Source organism: Cryptotermes secundus, unplaced genomic scaffold (genome assembly GCF_002891405.2).
Source record: "Cryptotermes secundus unplaced genomic scaffold, Csec_1.0 scaffold21, whole genome shotgun sequence".
NCBI classification, from domain to species: Eukaryota; Metazoa; Arthropoda; class Insecta; order Blattodea; family Kalotermitidae; genus Cryptotermes; species Cryptotermes secundus.
The window spans coordinates 1866315-1884399 of record NW_019742548.1 but is presented as its reverse complement, the minus strand read 5'-3'; the positions used below and the strand labels follow the sequence as shown (position 1 = coordinate 1884399).

The 18085-nt window shown below is 39.8% G+C and overlaps 2 protein-coding genes across 3 annotated transcripts in view; one reads left to right on the top strand and one right to left on the bottom strand.

Annotated features, from left to right (window-relative positions):
* Positions 1-10754, top strand: part of LOC111873240 (integrator complex subunit 8) — a 52863-nt gene extending 42109 nt beyond the window's left edge. The window contains exons 15-16 of one of the 2 annotated variants that reach the window (XR_002844367.1): positions 2148-2305; positions 2387-2475. Coding sequence is in view for 1 of the 2 variants with exons in the window: in XM_023867785.2 (XP_023723553.1) it covers positions 2387-2578; positions 10509-10634 (318 nt within the window). In the remaining variant the exon portion in view is untranslated. Of the gene's footprint in view, positions 1-2147; positions 2306-2386; positions 2579-10508 lie in introns of those variants that run through there. The other variant, XM_023867785.2, reaches the window with a different exon arrangement.
* A 3208-nt stretch (positions 10755-13962) lies between these two features.
* LOC111873242 (flap endonuclease 1) overlaps positions 13963-18085 on the bottom strand; it is a 14492-nt gene continuing 10369 nt past the window's right edge. The window contains exons 6-8 of the mRNA XM_023867788.2: positions 17502-17720; positions 17005-17193; positions 13963-15629 (exon numbers count right to left, since the gene is read on the bottom strand). Coding sequence (XP_023723556.1) covers positions 15561-15629; positions 17005-17193; positions 17502-17720 — 477 coding nt within the window. The 3' untranslated portion in view covers positions 13963-15560. The remainder of the gene's footprint in view (positions 15630-17004; positions 17194-17501; positions 17721-18085) is intronic.

Genomic DNA, 18085 nt, shown 5'->3' with positions numbered 1-18085 from the left:
AGTGAATTAATTGAAGATAATCATAGTTTCCTTATACTAGCATGGGTGCAGGTAAGGGGGGGGGCCAAGGAAAACCTCTTCCTCCCCTCCAACCCATAGATTTAAAGAAAAGTACAAAGTGAAGAAAAGAAGGAAATTTACTGTTAATATAAAAAATGAGAGTATTCTGAAAAAAATATTCTTTTGTCTTGCATACTCTGGAGCAGTTAGTAAAAACGGTCTTAAATGGCCTTTTCCTGGAAAAAAATTCTGGTGACAAACATTTATACACAGTGTGTGTCAGAACTCAGATGGGTAGGTGCTGGATTCTTACATTGGAGACCTGGGTTCAATTCACAGGGAGTCTGTGTAAGTGCTGTACCTTTGGATTTGTTATTTTCTTTAGTTTCTCAGATCCATAAAATGTGGAAGTGTTTTACTGGTAAAAATAACACTATGGAGTTTGGCAATGTATTTTCCTTCAAATATATATAGTGGAATACATTGTTATGCTGTAAAATTGTTGTGCCCTTCATAGTTGATCTTGGTTACTACAAAGTTTGAGAAAGCATACACAAAAGGAAAACTAACTTGCAGGCCCACAGTTGCCAGAGGAGGGGGAAGGACTGTGGAATAAGGAGACTCACTGTGACGTTTAGATGAGTTGGACAGGAAAAAGTCTTTGGATTGATTATGCAAGCTAAAGGCAGCTGGCAAGAGGTCATTGGTCACATACACTTGGACCCCATGTGTGGTCTGAGTTTTGTTAAGAGTGTTGAGCAGCTGTAGTTGCTATAGATGGAGGACAAAGACCAGGCAAGCAACGAGCCAACAGAGAACATCAATCAGCATACTGTAACTAATTTTGTTTCTGTATGAGCTTCGTATCCATAAGGATGAACCACAGATGGACTACCTGAGGGCAGACATAGTAGTGGGATGAGTCATGTCTGGCCTTTGAGTGGAATTGGGTATCTGGTTTACAAGTGAGACAAGAAAGAATCTCAGATGATAAGGACAGATTATTTTAAGGGGGCTTGAATTATTTATTTGCATCAGTAGAAGTTAGAGGTGAAGTGACAGGAGGTTGGAGAAAACTGCATAATGAAGAGTTTCGTAACTTGTACGCTCCTCCAAGTATAATTAGAATGACCAAATCAAGGATGAGATGGGCAGGGCGTGTAGAACGAATATGGAGAGGAGAAATGTATATAGGATATTGATGGGAAAGCCGGAAGGAAGGAGACCACTGGGAAGACCAAAGCGTAGGTGGGTGGACAATATTAAAATGGATCTCAAAGAGATAGGATGGGATAGTGTGGTTTGGATTGATATGGCTCAGGTTAGGGACCAGTGGAGGGCTCGTGTGAACATGGCAATGAACCTTTGGGTCCCATAAAATGCTGGGAAGTTCTTGAGTAGCTGCAGAATTGGCAGTTTCTCAAGAAGGGCTCAGCTCGATGAGAGAGTACCAGTAGAAGTTACTTATTAGGTGTAGCATCAACTTGGATAACTTAATGACTAATTGTCAGTCAGTGCAGCATCTGCCACACAATATACAATAGCAAACAGATTGTTATTCAAACTATCATTTTGATTTTGTTTGTTACAGTATAGTTACTTTTAGGTTTAGGGCTCCCTTTACATATACAGTACACTCAAACACACCTGTGAGCCCGGTTTTGTATTTGGGCATAGGAGAGTGGACTGTTGACTTCTTATAGTGTATATTGTTCTTCTTTGTTGTGTTATTAAAGTTATTATGGTTTAACATGATTTAATGACTGGCCATACATGAACCCTTCTCAGAAAGCCATGTATGTTCAATGAGATCAGAATTTCATCACCTTTGCCCAGTCCATGTGTCATGGCTATTTTTAGTCTTGGGAATTGAGATATCCAGTTGAATGAAGATAGAACCTGTGGTTGCACCTGAAAGGCTCTCTTCGTTCATTCATTCATTTATTCGTTATAAGCTATATGCCTTACACATGCATTATACTCTACAGAATTTGTTAACTTCCTATCAGGTAGATCATGGAAGTGGGTAGATTCACCGCTGAACTGCATATTGAAAACTGTGCTTTTGTATGTGTGTTGCTGTTGAAAAGTGAGCAAGAATATGGTTCTGGTACCACTGCCAGTCATGAGAGGTTACATTTTTGCAGGACTGGACTTGCAGATCATGATTCACCACTGCATTGAGTCCATGTGTTTTATTTATAACTGTGGAGAATGATAAAAGATGAAACTGAAGTGGAAAGTATAGAGAAACAGCAAAAATAGATCAACATCACCCCAATGGAATCGTTCATTTGAGTTTTTGGTAAGTTCTGAGAGGGAAGTAAGTCTGTTTAGACAGTGAAGGTCCAGAAACTGAAGATGTTTATATTGTTGTTTGTTGAAGGCTGCTGTGCTTTGTCAGTTCCTGGAAGAAGTGGATTATACCACAGCATTCAAGAGCCTTGGTGACATCAAGAGTAGCACATGTAGCGATGCAATGGATTCTTACTACTCATGCATTTGGGACACAACCATTCTGGAATACCTTGTTCATTTGCATACCAAGAGGGGAGAACACCACCGTAAACAGCAGGCTGTAAGTAACACCCTTTCAACCCTCTATTTTGTGGCAGAATAAACAGGGTTCAGCAAATTTCAGATACAGCATTTTAAATTTTCATTGTGACTGAATGCAATGAAATCTTCTCAGGTCATCAACTGGAATTAGTATCTGATGTTTCACAGACAGTTTTTCTCTCCATCATTAGAGTTTGGCATCACCCCCTGATGATGGAGACAGTCTGTGAAGTGTTTAATACTAATTCCATTTCTACATAGCTGTTTGCCTGAGAAGACTATTTAATTTTAGATTTTTGTTGTGACCACTCTATAGTGTAGACTGTGTGGACTTTTTCGTATTGTAAAACCACATTTTATTGGAAGATACATTTGATGTATGGAAGAATTTCGCTGCAACCCGTGTGCAACTTAATGTTATTGGCTAGCAGTATCATGTCATGAATGCATTATGCTACCATCTGTTTGCAGCATTCAGGCTGCTAAATGGCCACAGCCACTGCCGAGAGCTCATTCGGTAAAAAGGTTAGCTACTGTCAACTACTAGCCTATGCATACTAGGCCTCCCAAATCCTGATTTCATAGAAAAATGAATAATTTTGCCACCCTGATCTCTTTAACTACAGTGCTTCTTACTCCATTTTTAGAAGGGCATCTAACTAATATGACTTCACTCATCTGTCAGGAGAAAGTTTAGCAGCAATGCATATTTCATTTAAATCAATCGAACATACTCCTACTGAAATGCCCTGGACATTGTGAACTGTAATGTACATAGAAGACATATTCATCAATGTTTAGGAAAGCTGAATTTGCACTGACTTGAATTAAAAGTCTGTTTCCATCAGAGATATTTGTATTCAGACTCATAACTTTGTTCACAATTACACTTGAAAGCTGTAACCCAGAAGCAGCTTCTGTAGTACAACAGGTACAAAAGTGGTCAGTGACATTGAAAACCTTACCAAATGCACACCATCTAGAGTGAGGGAAAGCTCTCAGTGGACATCTATTGTAAATAGTGCGGAGGAGAACAGAGCAAAATTTTGCAAGCGTTAAAATGAGAAGCCGCTTTTCAGTGCACTCTATAGCATGTACACGGTAACACTTATAGAACTGCAGGACGTCCTGAAGGGGAGTGCACAGGCAGGACAAAATGGAGCAATGAACAAAACCTCATTGGAATCAACAGTCCAGGATGATGACTTCCAGAAAGTAAAGAGACGCAAGAGCCATATCTCTAATGATAACTCAGAGACGGCCAAGAAAATGACCAAATCAATCCCAGTATCCACAGCTGTCAAGCAGACTCCAAAAGCAGTGCCAACTTGCAACTTCTTCACACCTCTCAGAACTAATGACATGCACACGGAGACAAGTGGAGCAGAGAAAATGGAGCAGGAAGCTCCCAGAAAATCAGGTAGGCCGCCACCAATAGTGATGACTTCTACCATAAACCTAATTTGACTCCAAAGCAACCTAAAAGAACTTGTCAAAGGAGAGTACGAATTCCAAAAAACACAAAATGGAACTTGTATTACAACGAAAGAAATGACGGACTATTCAGTCATGAGATCCTACCTGGAGAAAAATAATCTCCAGTATTTCCCCTTCTCTCCAAATTCTGAAAAGCCTATCAAGGTAGTAATCCACCACCTTCCCGCAGACATGCCAGCAGAAGATATTTCCAACAGCCTTGATGGTTTAGGCTTCAACGTCATCAACGTGAGGCAGTTGATGACCAATCAAAGAGCATGAAATGGACAGACCTACGTGGAATCCCTACTGCTCCTCCTTGTTACCTTAATAAGAAATGTAAAATCTCAAGAGATATTCAAGCTGAATAGCCTTAACCATGTAATTATTAAGGTAGAATCATATAGAGCTCAAACTGGCCTTACACAGTGCTACAGTTGCCAAAACTTTGGCCATGTCTGAGCCAACTGCAAGCAAGTCCAAGATGTCTGTGGTGTGGTGGTGGCCACCTGCATAAGGAAGGCCCCAAAAAGACGAATACAGAATCTTCGCCAAGTTGCTGCAATTGCACCCTAGTAGAAGGAGAGAAACCTCATCCAGCGTCATACCGAGGTTGCAACCATGTGAAAGGGGAAGAGCACAACGGGCTCCCAAGGGAGCTGGGAGGACATTCTTCTCTAAGTTGACCTCACCAGAGCAATCGTACGCAGCTGCACTGCTTCAAGACAATCATCACCAACCAAAGGCACCGCAGACAGAGGGGAAAAGCGTCTGGCACCCCGTGCAGCAGTATGTACCACAACAGGAATTTCAAAAACAGGTCTGTCAGTACAGGTTCCCAGTGCATCTAACAGTGACACTATGGCCACTATAGTACAGCAGCAGGTGCCGCAACAGGAATTTCAGAAAAGAGGTCTGTCAGTACAGGCTCCCAGTTCATCTAACAATGACACTGTAGCCACTATAGTCCATCAGATCATGACAGAGCTAAGTGGAGCTCTATCACAATGGTAATGTAATGGTCATTACAAAAAATGGTACTTAATTTAATGCAACAAAATGGCTGCTAGAGTTCATAGGCCGCTCAGTCATAGCATTTAATGCAAATGGCATTTGGAGGCAGCGCTGTGAGCTCAGTAAACAGCTGCAAGACTTACATGTAGATGTGGCTTTTATCTCAGACACATCTCAAACCCCATGATAGATTCTTTATTCCTAATTATCACTTTTATCATACTGACGGCTTCGCAGGAAGAAAAGGTGGAACTGCCGTTGCAGTGAGAAAAGGCATTCCCACAACCATGTAGACCTGCCTCCACTTGTTTCAGTAGAAGCCACAGGGGTTTGCATACCGATTGGTAATAGTGAAATACTACTTGCAGCAGTATATAAGTCCTGAGGCCACACCTGGAGTGATGCAGATATCACTGAGCTCTTAAGCTTTAGACATAAGTCGATACTGGCAGGAGATCTGAATGCTGAACATCCATTTTGGAATAGTGTCATTTCCAACCCTTCAGGTGTGAAACTGCTGAATTTACTGCATGTAAATGAGTTTGAAATACCAGCACCCAATGTCACACTCATTACTCTCCTACATGAAATGGTGACGTGCTCGATATTGTTGTGCACAAGAATGTCCAGCTGTCAGAAGTCATTGTCTCTGATATTCTGGACACAGATCACCTACCAATTGTTTTCCACATGCTAGATCATGTTAGAACTAGGATTCTTTTAGATCCTGTTGACAAATTCACTGATTGGAAGCGGTTTCAGAGCTTGGCCTCTGAATTAATTTCACCTAGAATCCAAATTTACTCGGATGAAGAAGCCAATAAAGCGGTCCGTGACTTTACTGCCTCTATAGCTTCGGCGTATTGGCTATTGACAAGCAAAATTACACTCTCAGACCTTAATAAGGACATACCTGGTCTGGAAAGTTTGCTGAAACATAAGCGGAGGTTAAGGAAACTGTGGCAAGTAACTCGGGATCCAGCGTGTAAAACGGCACTCAATTGGGTCGCCAAAACCATCAGACAAATGACCCGTAGACAGGCACTAGAACAGTGGGAAACAAAAATAGGGAACTGTGAGGTCACACCTCAAGCTCTATGGCCTATTGCAAAATCGCTTAAGAAAAGGGATGGACCAAAGGCACCAACCGCTGTTCATGGACGTTTAGAAATAACATATCACCCTGATGAGAAAGCCAACGTGATAGCAGATTGTTTAGAAAACCAGTTCACATCTCAAGACCTGTGTGACGAAAGCCATGTGCGACAGGTAGAGACTACAGTCCAAGCCCTGCTTGCATCTGTAGAACGCACTCCGTTGAGGAAAGTACGACCTTGTGACACACACAAATTAACAAATGCATTAAAACTGTGAAAGGCTTGTGGCCTTGATAGTATTCCAAACAAATGCCTTAGGCATCTTCCAAGAAGACCACTGGTACATCTGACACATTTATTTAGTCACTGTCTTTAGCTGTTGCATTTTCCAAAGCCTTGCAAGGAAGCAAAGGTTATAATGTTACCGAAACCCAGTAAGGACACAAAATTTCCTCAAAATTTATGCCCGATTAGCCTCTTGTCTACAACAAGCAAGCTATTTGAAAAAGTTATTCTGAAAATAGTCCAAAAGCACATTGAAGGAAAAGGCCTGATTAATGCAAGCCAGTTTGGTTTCCATGCCCGTCATAGCACAACATTTCAATGTATGAGGCTTACGACCACGTAACCTTCAATTTCAGCATGTCTACAGCTACTGTGTTCTGGAATATTGAAAAAGCCTTTGATATAACATGCACATTGGCTTGCTATATAAATTATCTACATTACAATTTTCGATAAGTCTAGTCAAATAGACTTGAGAGGATTCTGACGATAGTGTATGCTGTACGGAACTATAAGGCTTATTTTGGACTTTATCCATCGTCTGGTATATATAAGACAAAAAAAAAAACAACGTTTTGCAGGCTGGATCTGTCTCCATCCTCGTTTTGAACTTAATTCATACCACTGTTTCATCACATTTTTGTCGTGCATGCTTGGCACAAAAGTTTTATTGTCTTTTATTGTGATTTTATTCTTATCTCTCAATGATGGAACCTGTTGTCAGGTGTTCATAGGCTGTTCTCTACTGACCAGGGTTTGTCCAGTGATTGAGACTAGCTCTTTCTAACGGGACCAACTGAGTACATCTATCCTGACCTATCGACTTGAGGATGGAGACAGATCCAGTCTCCGAGACGTGGTTTTTTGTCTTATATATAAAGTCCAAAATAAGCCTAATAGTTCTGTACAAGTCTAATCAAGCTTATTAGCTCTTTCTCAGTGAAAATTCAGAGTTTCAGTCAGAAGGTGAAATGTCTACACCAAGGGATGTACAAGCAGGAGTGCCACAAGGTTCTGTTCTCTCCCCCACACTGTACAGTCTATGTATAAATGATACACCCCAAACACCTGGTGTCTATATAGGTCTGTTTGCTGATGACACCTGTATATATGGGAGACTGCAAAGAGGGTTATGTTCTCAGAAAGCTGCCGTGAGGTCTCAGTGCTATTGAGACATGGTGTGAACACTGGAACATAAAATTCAATGAAGATAAAACTTGGGCAATATACTTTTCTCATAGATTTAGGCCCTGTTAGACTCATCTTACATTGAATGGGCAGAATATCCCCCTTGTGAATCATGTAAAATACCTGGGTATAATCTTCGATAAGAGGATTACATGGAGACTTTACATAGAAATGATTGAAGCCAAGGCCTTCAGAACATTTATTAGAATCTACTCCCTATTCAAAAGTGAGCGTTTAAATGCAGATATTAAACTAACCCTCTATAAGGCACTGATCAGATCAGTAATGACTTACGCTTGTCCTGCCTGGGAATTAGTGACAGACACCTACCTCAAAAAATTGCACCATCTGCAAAACAATGTTTTTGGCACCATTGGAAATTTTCACAGGTGCACACCAGTCTGCGACTTGCACACAGCTTTCAACTTTCCATATGTATATGATTATATAACAAAATTGTGCAGATAACAAACACAAGTCATACAAAATCATGAGAATGAACATGTTCGCAGTGTAGGACAAGGTGAAGCCAGACACAGAAAATATAAGAGGCTTAAACTTGGCGGTGTTCAAGCTTATGACCGTTCAGATGTCCATAAGATATGTAAGTTAGGCATGATCTGCTCTGTAAAGCCTGTACTGACAGAGGACTTGTTTATTGTGCAAAAGGAAGAACTTTCGATAACATGTTATATGTGCAAAATATACACGTGATGAAAGGTCAAGTGTATTCATAAGAGACAAACCCATCTTCTCGTCAGAGATGTTACACAAGGACTATTACCATAAGAGTTCAGTTGGAAAAAAAAAATCTCTGGTCATGGGCCTCAAGAGGCCTGACACCAAGATGAACTGATTGGCGGTAAACCGCCAGATGTCAGGTAACTTTGAATTAACAAAAATGTGGTCATTGGCCTCAGATAGGGCTGTAGTTGCAGCCATCTTTAGAGTAAATCAGTGAGACTGTTATAGTTACTTGTAGTTACAAGGTATAAATGTTCAGTAAATCCCATTGTCCATGCAAATCCCTGATCTGCCCACTAACACATGACAGTGCTATGTAAACAGATGAGAAGAGTCTTAATATTAAACTGTTCGAGACAAAGAATTCCAAAGCCATTGAGAAATATAAAAAAGATACTGGCTGAACAGAATCTGATTTGTGCATTATCAATGAGAAACACTCTTGAGACACTTCTAGAAAAGTAATGGAACTTGAATTAACTATTCTCTGGTGTTCTGAAATCGCTTCACAGTTGTAGCAATAGCATGCCATTAGACTTCATCCAGGCTCATCTCGGTTCACTGCCCATCATTTCAAAACCTGTGTCCATTAGGCCCATTTTAATATTGTCCTCTGAAATTCTCCTTGGTCTTCCAAGTGATGAAGTTTCTTCACCAAGCTTTAGAACATTTGTTTTTATCATATGCTGTACATGCCCCATTCAGTGTAATGTAAATTAGTCTCGCATTTCTTGGGGAGGAAAGTGTTTATACCTAGGCCCCCAAACTTAGCTCTGAATTGCAATAAAATATTAAGTGAAATTTAATACAAATATTATGTTTTTGGATATTATCTGTCATCTTGTCTTTATCTAAATACCATCTTGCTTATTTTTCAAAACACGTTTCAGAGACTGGAATCTGTCTCCGTCTTCAGGTAAAACCTACTCAGTTGGACCCAATCAATAGAGCTAGTTCCTGTCTCCGGAAATATGTGTTTAGATAAAAACAAGACAGTGGATAATGTCTAAAAACATAATATTTGTACTAATGTACCATTGTCACAAACTTTTAGATCTTAAGTGAAACTTGATAGATAGTATGTAAATGTAACTACATATATGCAGACATATATGACTGACTACACCTAAATGGAAATAAGGAAGAAGGAATATAATAAAGTGTGAACTTTTGTGTGTGAGTAGTATTGACCTGTACTTGTCAGATCTTGGCCACTGTAATGATAAATAAAACTCCCATTATCTGGCATGTGTGGGGAATGGTATGTTTCAATTACATGAATGTGGAAATTACTTGAGAACTTGGAGAAACCAGATTTTCACGTGAATTTCACCCTCATCTGACCGCCTCTGTGATCTAGTGGTCAGAGGTCCGGGTTTGATTCCCGGTGCTACCAGATTTTCTGAGAAGTAGCGGATCTGGAACATGGTCCATTCAGCCTTGTGAGGATAATTGAGGAGCTATTTCAAGGAAATGGCGGCTCCTGTCTAGAAAACCAAAATTAACGGCTGTGCAGATTCGTTGCGCTGACCACACGACACCCTCTACCTGCTAAAGTTGGCACTAACTTCACTGACAAGCGGCGGTCACTCGGTCGGTATAGTTCACTTGCAGGCTAAACCCATGGAGTCATTTTTCCCCCACTCTCTTCCTATCACAAATTTCCATTTCTGCTTTATAGTGAAAAGAGTGTGTTTTCACTTTAGTGCTTGCACTGAACTCTTGTTAGGTGACATAGTGGGTTGCTGGGCAAAAGATTTACGATATACTATATGTGATCATAGATTCAACTAGCCTTTACAATTGTATGACATCTGCATGAGGAAGGATGATAGGTAGCTGTGTCAGTAGTGGATGGGAGAACTACCACATGGCAGGTGAATGTATGTGCATTTCAACTTCATTTTTAAAGTAACTTCATGGAAGTGGTATATTCTATTTGAAAGTTTTGCCAGTTACAGAAGAATTCTAGATGCCTGGGCAGTGAATAACCAGGAGTTTACTGCAGAATAATACCAGAAAATGTTGACATAATTCAAAACTAAATGCCAAAATGCACATAATGTAGCAGTGCTCTTACTAACAGCTCATTGTAAAATGGTTAATTTGTCTTAGCTAATAATGTCATTACTTAATTTGTTACAGATCAAAGTGATTGGTTTGCTAGAATTAAATGCTAATAATAATGAAGAGATACAAAGAGAAGCTGCCAATATCCGAAAGTCACGCTTCCTGCGAGCCATGGCTAGACAGTATGTATGCTGGATCTGAATACACTTGTGTGCAGAACAGTTTATAAATCTGTTTAATATTAAACTAATTCCATTCCAGTATTTAATCACTTCATTGTATATAAGTAGAAGTGTTAAACAAGATCCATTTATATATGAATGAATAATATTCATCTTTAATCCTTTCCTCCTCCTAACATAAACATAAAAAAAATCAAAGGACTCTGCCCCTTCTAACACAGTGCATCATGGTGACTGCCCTGAGATGAAGGAGCGAGTTCTTCTGAAGTGTAGGTAACCCCCAGATCATAATGTTGTGAAATTTGGGGAAAGAAACATTACTTAAAAAATTCTTGATTGACCAGCAGTCTAATGACCTACAGAGTACAATCTTCTCTTTAGGAAAATCAAGGTACATGGTCTGTTCAAAACGTTTTGGAACTATTTTTTTTAATAATTTTTCAGACATGCCTGCAACTGAGTGAGCCTTAGTGTTTCAGCATTTCAGGATAATACCAGTGATTCACTCTTTGTCCCTGATGTAAGAATTCATGATGCACAACACCCTCAATATAAAGAAAGATGTCAACATGACTTTCATAAGATAAATGATATAAACTCCGTCTCAAGTGCAAACAATATATTTGTGTCTTTGATCTTGCTCCCTACACTACATGTTTCGGCCTCAGACGGCCATCATCAGGTGTATAACACTCACGTCGCTGTCACACTGCACCCAGTTCAAAATTTAACATCTAAAACACTCTCCCTGTCATTATCAACTTCTACTTCGTTGATAGCTGTCCACCCGTAGATTACTTCACACATATTAATTTTTTGATAATGTTGATATCTTGAAAGCTTTTAATGAAAGTCTCTCATACTTAAATTTAAAAAAAAATCAACAGATCATGAAGTGATACAGGCCACAGACACAGACAGATAGACATGACCTCCCTATAAGACATTCTTTTCTTACTTTGTAATGAGTGCTTGATACATCATGACTATCGGTATTGAAGAGAAGGGGGGGTGGGGGGCTGAAGCTGCCATTTATGTGCATCCTGCACTTCATAGGGTGTGATGGCCATGTCCACCATGAGCTTGCTTGCAGTAGTAGTATCCATTGATCTGGTTCAGTCTGTTCATCCTTTGGAGACATTGGGTGGACTGAGGCTGTGTGGCATTTCAGTAGTGGTATCTACATATGAACAATCAATATAGCCACTCTCTGGGGGTGCCTTGCTCCTCTTGCAAGCATGACTGATCTGGCCTACATTGTTCATAATCTTCATCATCCACAGTCTTGTTATCATTTTCAGATTCCTCACTATCAGTGTCCAGTCTAACTCGGGTATCTGGTCAGGCTTTGTCAAGTCATGGTTGTGAATTACTGATAATACATTTTGTTTTTGCCTACCCTCATGCATAGATGTGAGCTAAGCTATTATGAACTGTCAGGCAGAGTTCATTCTGAGAATGAAACCCAACCCACTTCACATAAATTGTGTTTGTTGATATGTATTTTATAGTTGTTGAGTTGACAGCTGTGGCTGACCTTATCACATCCCTAGAGACAGACACTTACTGCAGACGTAACCAAGGCACCTTATAATGTTGGTGATTTTGCATTCCCAAGAAAGAATGTTCATATTCTGACATATACAAATTACATTCCCATATTGGAATGCATATATATTAAAGGTTAAAATGTTTAAAGACATTAATACATTTTTGTACTGAAATTCAAGATGACTGTTTTTTGACTCTGAATACAGGGTAATAAACTTCACATTCCATTCAGTTACATACTAAGCATGTGTGAGAATCACATATCAGTTCAAGACTAGAAGAAGAATTTTCTCTGATAGACCACTTTTTTACTGTAATAATTTACACTGAAGTGCCAAAAGTCATGGGATAGGTACCTAGTATCGTGTAGGACCCCGGCTAGCCCGGCAAAGTGCAGCAACTCGACGTGCCATCGATTCCACAAGTGGACGGAAGACCTCTGGAGAGAGTTGAGCCATGCCGTCTGGATAGCTGCCCACAGCTCCCTGGTATTTGTAGGTGCAGGATTTGGGGTGCGAATGGACCTCTCCACCACATCCCATAAATGCTCAATTAGGTTCATGTAGGGCGAACGTGGTGGCCACACCATTTGTTGGAACTTTCTAGAATGCTCCTCAAACCAATTATGGACAACTCTGGCCCGATGATACGGTGCACTGTCCTGCTGGAATATCCCATCATTGTGGGGGGTACACGAAGTCCATGAAGGGCTGCAAATGGTCACCAAGCACTGTAACGTAGTGATCACCGGTCAATGACGTTTAGGTGGACGAGTGTACCCAACTCATGCCACGTGAACACACCCCACACCAGTATGGAACCACCACCAGCCTGCACGGTGCCTTGTTGACAACTGGGGTCTGCGCCACACCTGAACCCTACCATCTGCCCGAAACAACTGGTACCCTGACTCATTGGACCACACCACATGTTGCCAATCCTCCAGGGTCCAATTAGCGACGTCACAAGCCCAGGTGAGGCGGTGTCCAGTCGTGGTGTTAACAGAGGTACTCTGGATGGTCTTCCACTCCCATATCCTATGGAAGCTAAAGAACGCTGCACTGACCTTCTGGATATGCATCTGGTACCTCGCGCATTGAATGTGGATGTGATTTCAGCCAGTGTCGCTTGTCTGTTACCACGCACAATTCTAGCTAGATGCCGCTGGTCACGATCATTAAGCACCTGGGGTCAGCCACTGCGCTGTCCGTGGTGGGTGGAAATGCCTTCCACAAGGTATTCCCGGTACACACGTGACACCGTGGATCGAGGAATTTTGAATGACCGCACAACTTCGGAAATGGAATGTCCCATCCGCCTGGCACCCATTATCATGCCCCATTCAAACTCCGATAATTCACATCGGCTTGCCATGAGCAGACTGGCCGGTGTTCAACCTGACTCACGAGAGAACACCTCACAACTGATATACTCTGGGCATTCCCAAGCCGTCAAGGGATGGTGGCGCCACTTAAAAATAAACTTATATCCCATGACTTTTGGCACTTGAGTGTATAACACTAGCCATTCTTCCATGATGCACTAAAGCATACTACATATTTACCTAAATGGAAAATGATTCTGGATGTAAGATGACCCTATATTAAGAAATATATCTGCACAGAAGTAATTATATGAATTATTTTAATAATTTTACTACAGGCATATGAACAATATCAGAAAGCATGTTACAGATGAGATTCATTAAGATATGTTCCCTTGTTAGAGTCATAGCCTTTATTCAGTTTTACGAGTCTTCCTCTCTTCACCTTTCCTTTTATCTGTCTCAGCTCGTGTCTCACAATCCCTGTGTGCACTTCATGTTCGCTGTCAATATTCCCAACTTTCTCCTCAGCCTGTCTTCCATCTGTTTCATCAGATAACATTTTCTAAATCCTTGATTATCACTTCTGTAAAGAAAATCACTAAGGTTTTGCGTTACTGGCACAAAAGTTATACATTAGGCCTCTTTATTGTGCCAGTGGTTTCAGAACATGGTCCCCTGCCAAGAGCCATTTCAAATGATCCCTAATAAGCTTATTTACTATAAAATGTATTTACAAGTCATCCCTCCAGTTTTACAGTGTTAATTTGTTCTGATATACTATCTTTATTAAAATGGGGTGTAAATTACCATTATCTATTTTGCTATGCTGAGTACATATTGTTAAAACCCCAACACTCATACCAAGACCATCTTCAAGGGACATATCATATTAAAGTAAACATTACAAGTCATATATATAAAAATAAAGGATTAAAATATGGGTCATAAATTCCTTATAAAAAGTTAAAACTAATACATGTTATAACTCACTGACATGGGCTGCAGTTGGTGTAATTCCACTGATTATGGTATATTATCTTGTATTTTAAGTGTTGATAAAGTGGAGCTCTGCAGTTCCATTGTGGTTCTTAGTAACCATATGTATTATAGAATACATATTATTAGTAGCTTCATAAGTGGCTTTTCACTTCAGTATCACACATAGCAGTTTTATGCTGAGTGCCAATTCTGTCAATATTACAGTCACAAGCACCTTTTTACTGCCTCAAGTTTTCATCACAGTGGATTTTGCACCTCCACCATCAATGGTGTAAGTGGATGGCACATAAAAATGCACCAGCATTTCATCAACATTGCAACAAAGTGTGATGGTTTAAGTTCTTACAAAGTGAAGACCTTCGCTATAAAGAAAACATGTTCCTCTGAAGCATTTTTAGACAGTCAGGCAAAATATACCAGCCCCTTTTGACTTGATCCTAACATGCAAAGCAAAAGCAGTTAATAGAAAATTCTCAATATTTGAGAATAAAAATCAACATTTGAATTGAATTCAAGAACTATTTTCCCTTGATTCAGTCTCAAAAATTTGAGATATGTCCCTAGTATATAACAATATTAAATTGAGGTAGAGATTCCATGCAGGGACTGGATTTAAGTTCACTAAATGCAGGTAAAAAATATACATTTGCCTTTCCCTGTAGTAACAAAAAATGCATGCTACATCCAGTAAAATCTTTGATCAAGAAATCTAAGTTGGGATTCTGCAGTAATGAGTACTCACAACAAGAACTTTTCTTTATATTATGAACGCTTGTTATAATAGACTTTTGCTATATTTCCAATTAATATAAATGGTTATTCACATTTCAGACAAAGCTTTATTATTCTGCTGTGTAGTACCATTCTTTCAAATATACAGCAAGTGAGTACATAACTACAATACAACAATTCCGTAAGTGTTGCTAAATTGCAGATCCCATACAATATCTGCTTGGTGATGCTGTATCTGACACACATTAATTTAAATGATGGTCTGACAGGATGAAGTGAAACTATGCAGGACATGTTACATGTAGGCATATGTGTAAGATTTGTAAGAATGTCGACTCATTTTGGTTTTCGAAACTTTCCTCCCCCAACTTTTGCTTTCTTCTTCGCTCCAGTCTTTTCCTCTGCCTGGAAAGAAAATACTGTTTCACTTCCAGCCCTTTCTTAACAGTTCAAGAGGAAAAGATGATCTTTATCTGTATCAGCCACATGCCTAAGCAAATAAACCATGTGACAGTTCTCTCTCTCCCTCATGCACACATACATGAGCCCTATAAGTAATTAAATAAAAATTAGCCTAACTACAGTTCTAGATACACTGTTGCATTCCAGTTTGTCTGTTATTTGGCCAAATGACCTTTCGTTGAATGTTTGAAGACTTCAGTTAACTATGACAGTGATCCAAGGTTGACATAGACTTCAGTTTTTTTAACAAAGGACTATACATCCAGAATCACTTATCTCCCTTTATGCCAAAGTAACTTCCCATGCTAGCTGTTACTGATGTCAACAGCATAAAAGGCTTTATCCCGACTACATAGCCAGTTCAGAACATCCCATTTGAGTTCATCATTTTGAAATTTCTGTCCTAGATCCACAGTCATTGGTCCAAACAAATGCAAGTCACTGGAGGCTAACTTAGGGCTGTGATTTCCTGCCCCACTGTTGCCAAATTTGCCATATGTGGATGAGTATTTTCATGCAGTAGTACCATCATCTTTGACACTGTGTATTAATTGTTACATCATGTGAAAGAGAATCAACACATGTCACTCCTGAATCGGAAAACACACTTGCCATGATCTTGTTGGCTGACAACTGTATCTTGACTTCTTCATACAGTCTTCAGAAAACTTACTGTGCCAATCACAGACACTTGTCTGTGACATAGTCTCTTCCCCATACACTGTATTTAACCTACAAAGAATTACTTCTGGTTTCACTTTCTCTTAAACTAGGATTCTGATAATACAGCGCTGTTCTGCACTAGGAGAGACAAAATCTGACACCATCTTTTACTAGATCTAATGCAAAGAAGCAGGGTGTATGATCACTAGGTGGGCAGTGACTGCACTATTGCCACTAAATGCCCATACAAGTTTTTTCTCATGTCCATATCTTCAGGGAAAAAATAAAGTCCAGGTCAACCTTGAACTACCTACACAGATGCAGTAGAAGGAAACATGATTTTATGATGGTGGTATTCTCACATTTCATACGCTTATCCTCAAATCATAATTCCATACATCTATAAATGACTCCATCTTACAGGTTCATCTTAAATAGTTATTTTCCTGGTGACAAAAGCACTCATAGTGGGTGTCTAGAAACATTTAATATGCTGAACAAAGAAATGAGAACATCTTTTATATAGAAATAAGTTTAAGCAATTGCTTTCTTCTAAGCATGTAACAGCATGGAGAAATTTAGTGAAATGGTACTTCCTTAGTCTGGAAGTATGAAGGAAATTTTCTGCTGATTGCCACCACAGATCTGTCCTTACCTTACGTTTATTAGCTGTGTTATTGGTGTTGGGAAGAACTTTAAAGAAAGAATCAAGTCGTCCTTGGGTTGTTCCAGTTCGAGCTTTGGTCAATTTTTTTGCTCCATTTCTGACTCTGTCTTCATTGAAAGCTTTATCTCCACATAAATATTTAACAAGGCCCTCCTCATCCGGCTCTAACCACTTCAACTAAAATACACAACAGTTATGACTCTTACTAATACAGTGATCTTTTGCATATATTTTAGATATAAAATTTTACCATGTAGAAACCTCCCCCTGAAATGTCTGTAAACTTCTATCACAATACATGCATCATATTGCATACTGTTGCAGTCACCACCATGAAAATCTCAAGTCTGACAAATCCCCCCCCCCCAAACCCAAAGGATCATTACCACATTCATAGGAGCCCACATTATAGAATACATTTTTTTAATTGATGGCACTATGTCAGCTGAACTCCTTGAAGGACTTTTAGAATCTGCAAAACTAACCTCAATTTTTTCTGGATCTGTTACTTCTGGTTCCAGGAACAGTTGTCGAGCCTCTTTGTACATCCAGTCTTCAGCAACAGAATATTTCTTTCTATCTACATTCTTGAGAACGGTTTCCAAATTTCGATGCTGTTTAATCAGATCTATAGCTCTCTTAGGCCCAATACCTTTAATGCTGTCACAGTAGTCACAACCCAACAAAATGCATAGGTCAATGAACTGTAGGGGGAAAAAAAGAAGTTCAGGTTCCTTCATTGTAAACATAACCCAGTATGAGTATATGAAGACCTGCAGTAGAATTAGCCATAACCTATTCATAATTAAGAGGCTATCTAAAATACTTGATTTAAATTAAAGAAGAATGTTGTATTACGATTTGATCTATCCTCATCTATCTTATGGAATAATACAGTGCGTACAATCAAGTGCGCGCCGCGGCTGCAATTTGCCGTGAGTCATACCACCGCAGAACGGATGCAGTCACGGGGAGGAGTTGCAACACTCCCCGCGACTGCATCCGTTCTGCGGTGGTATGACTCACGGCAAATTGCAGCCGCGGCGCGCACTTGATTGTACGCACTGTA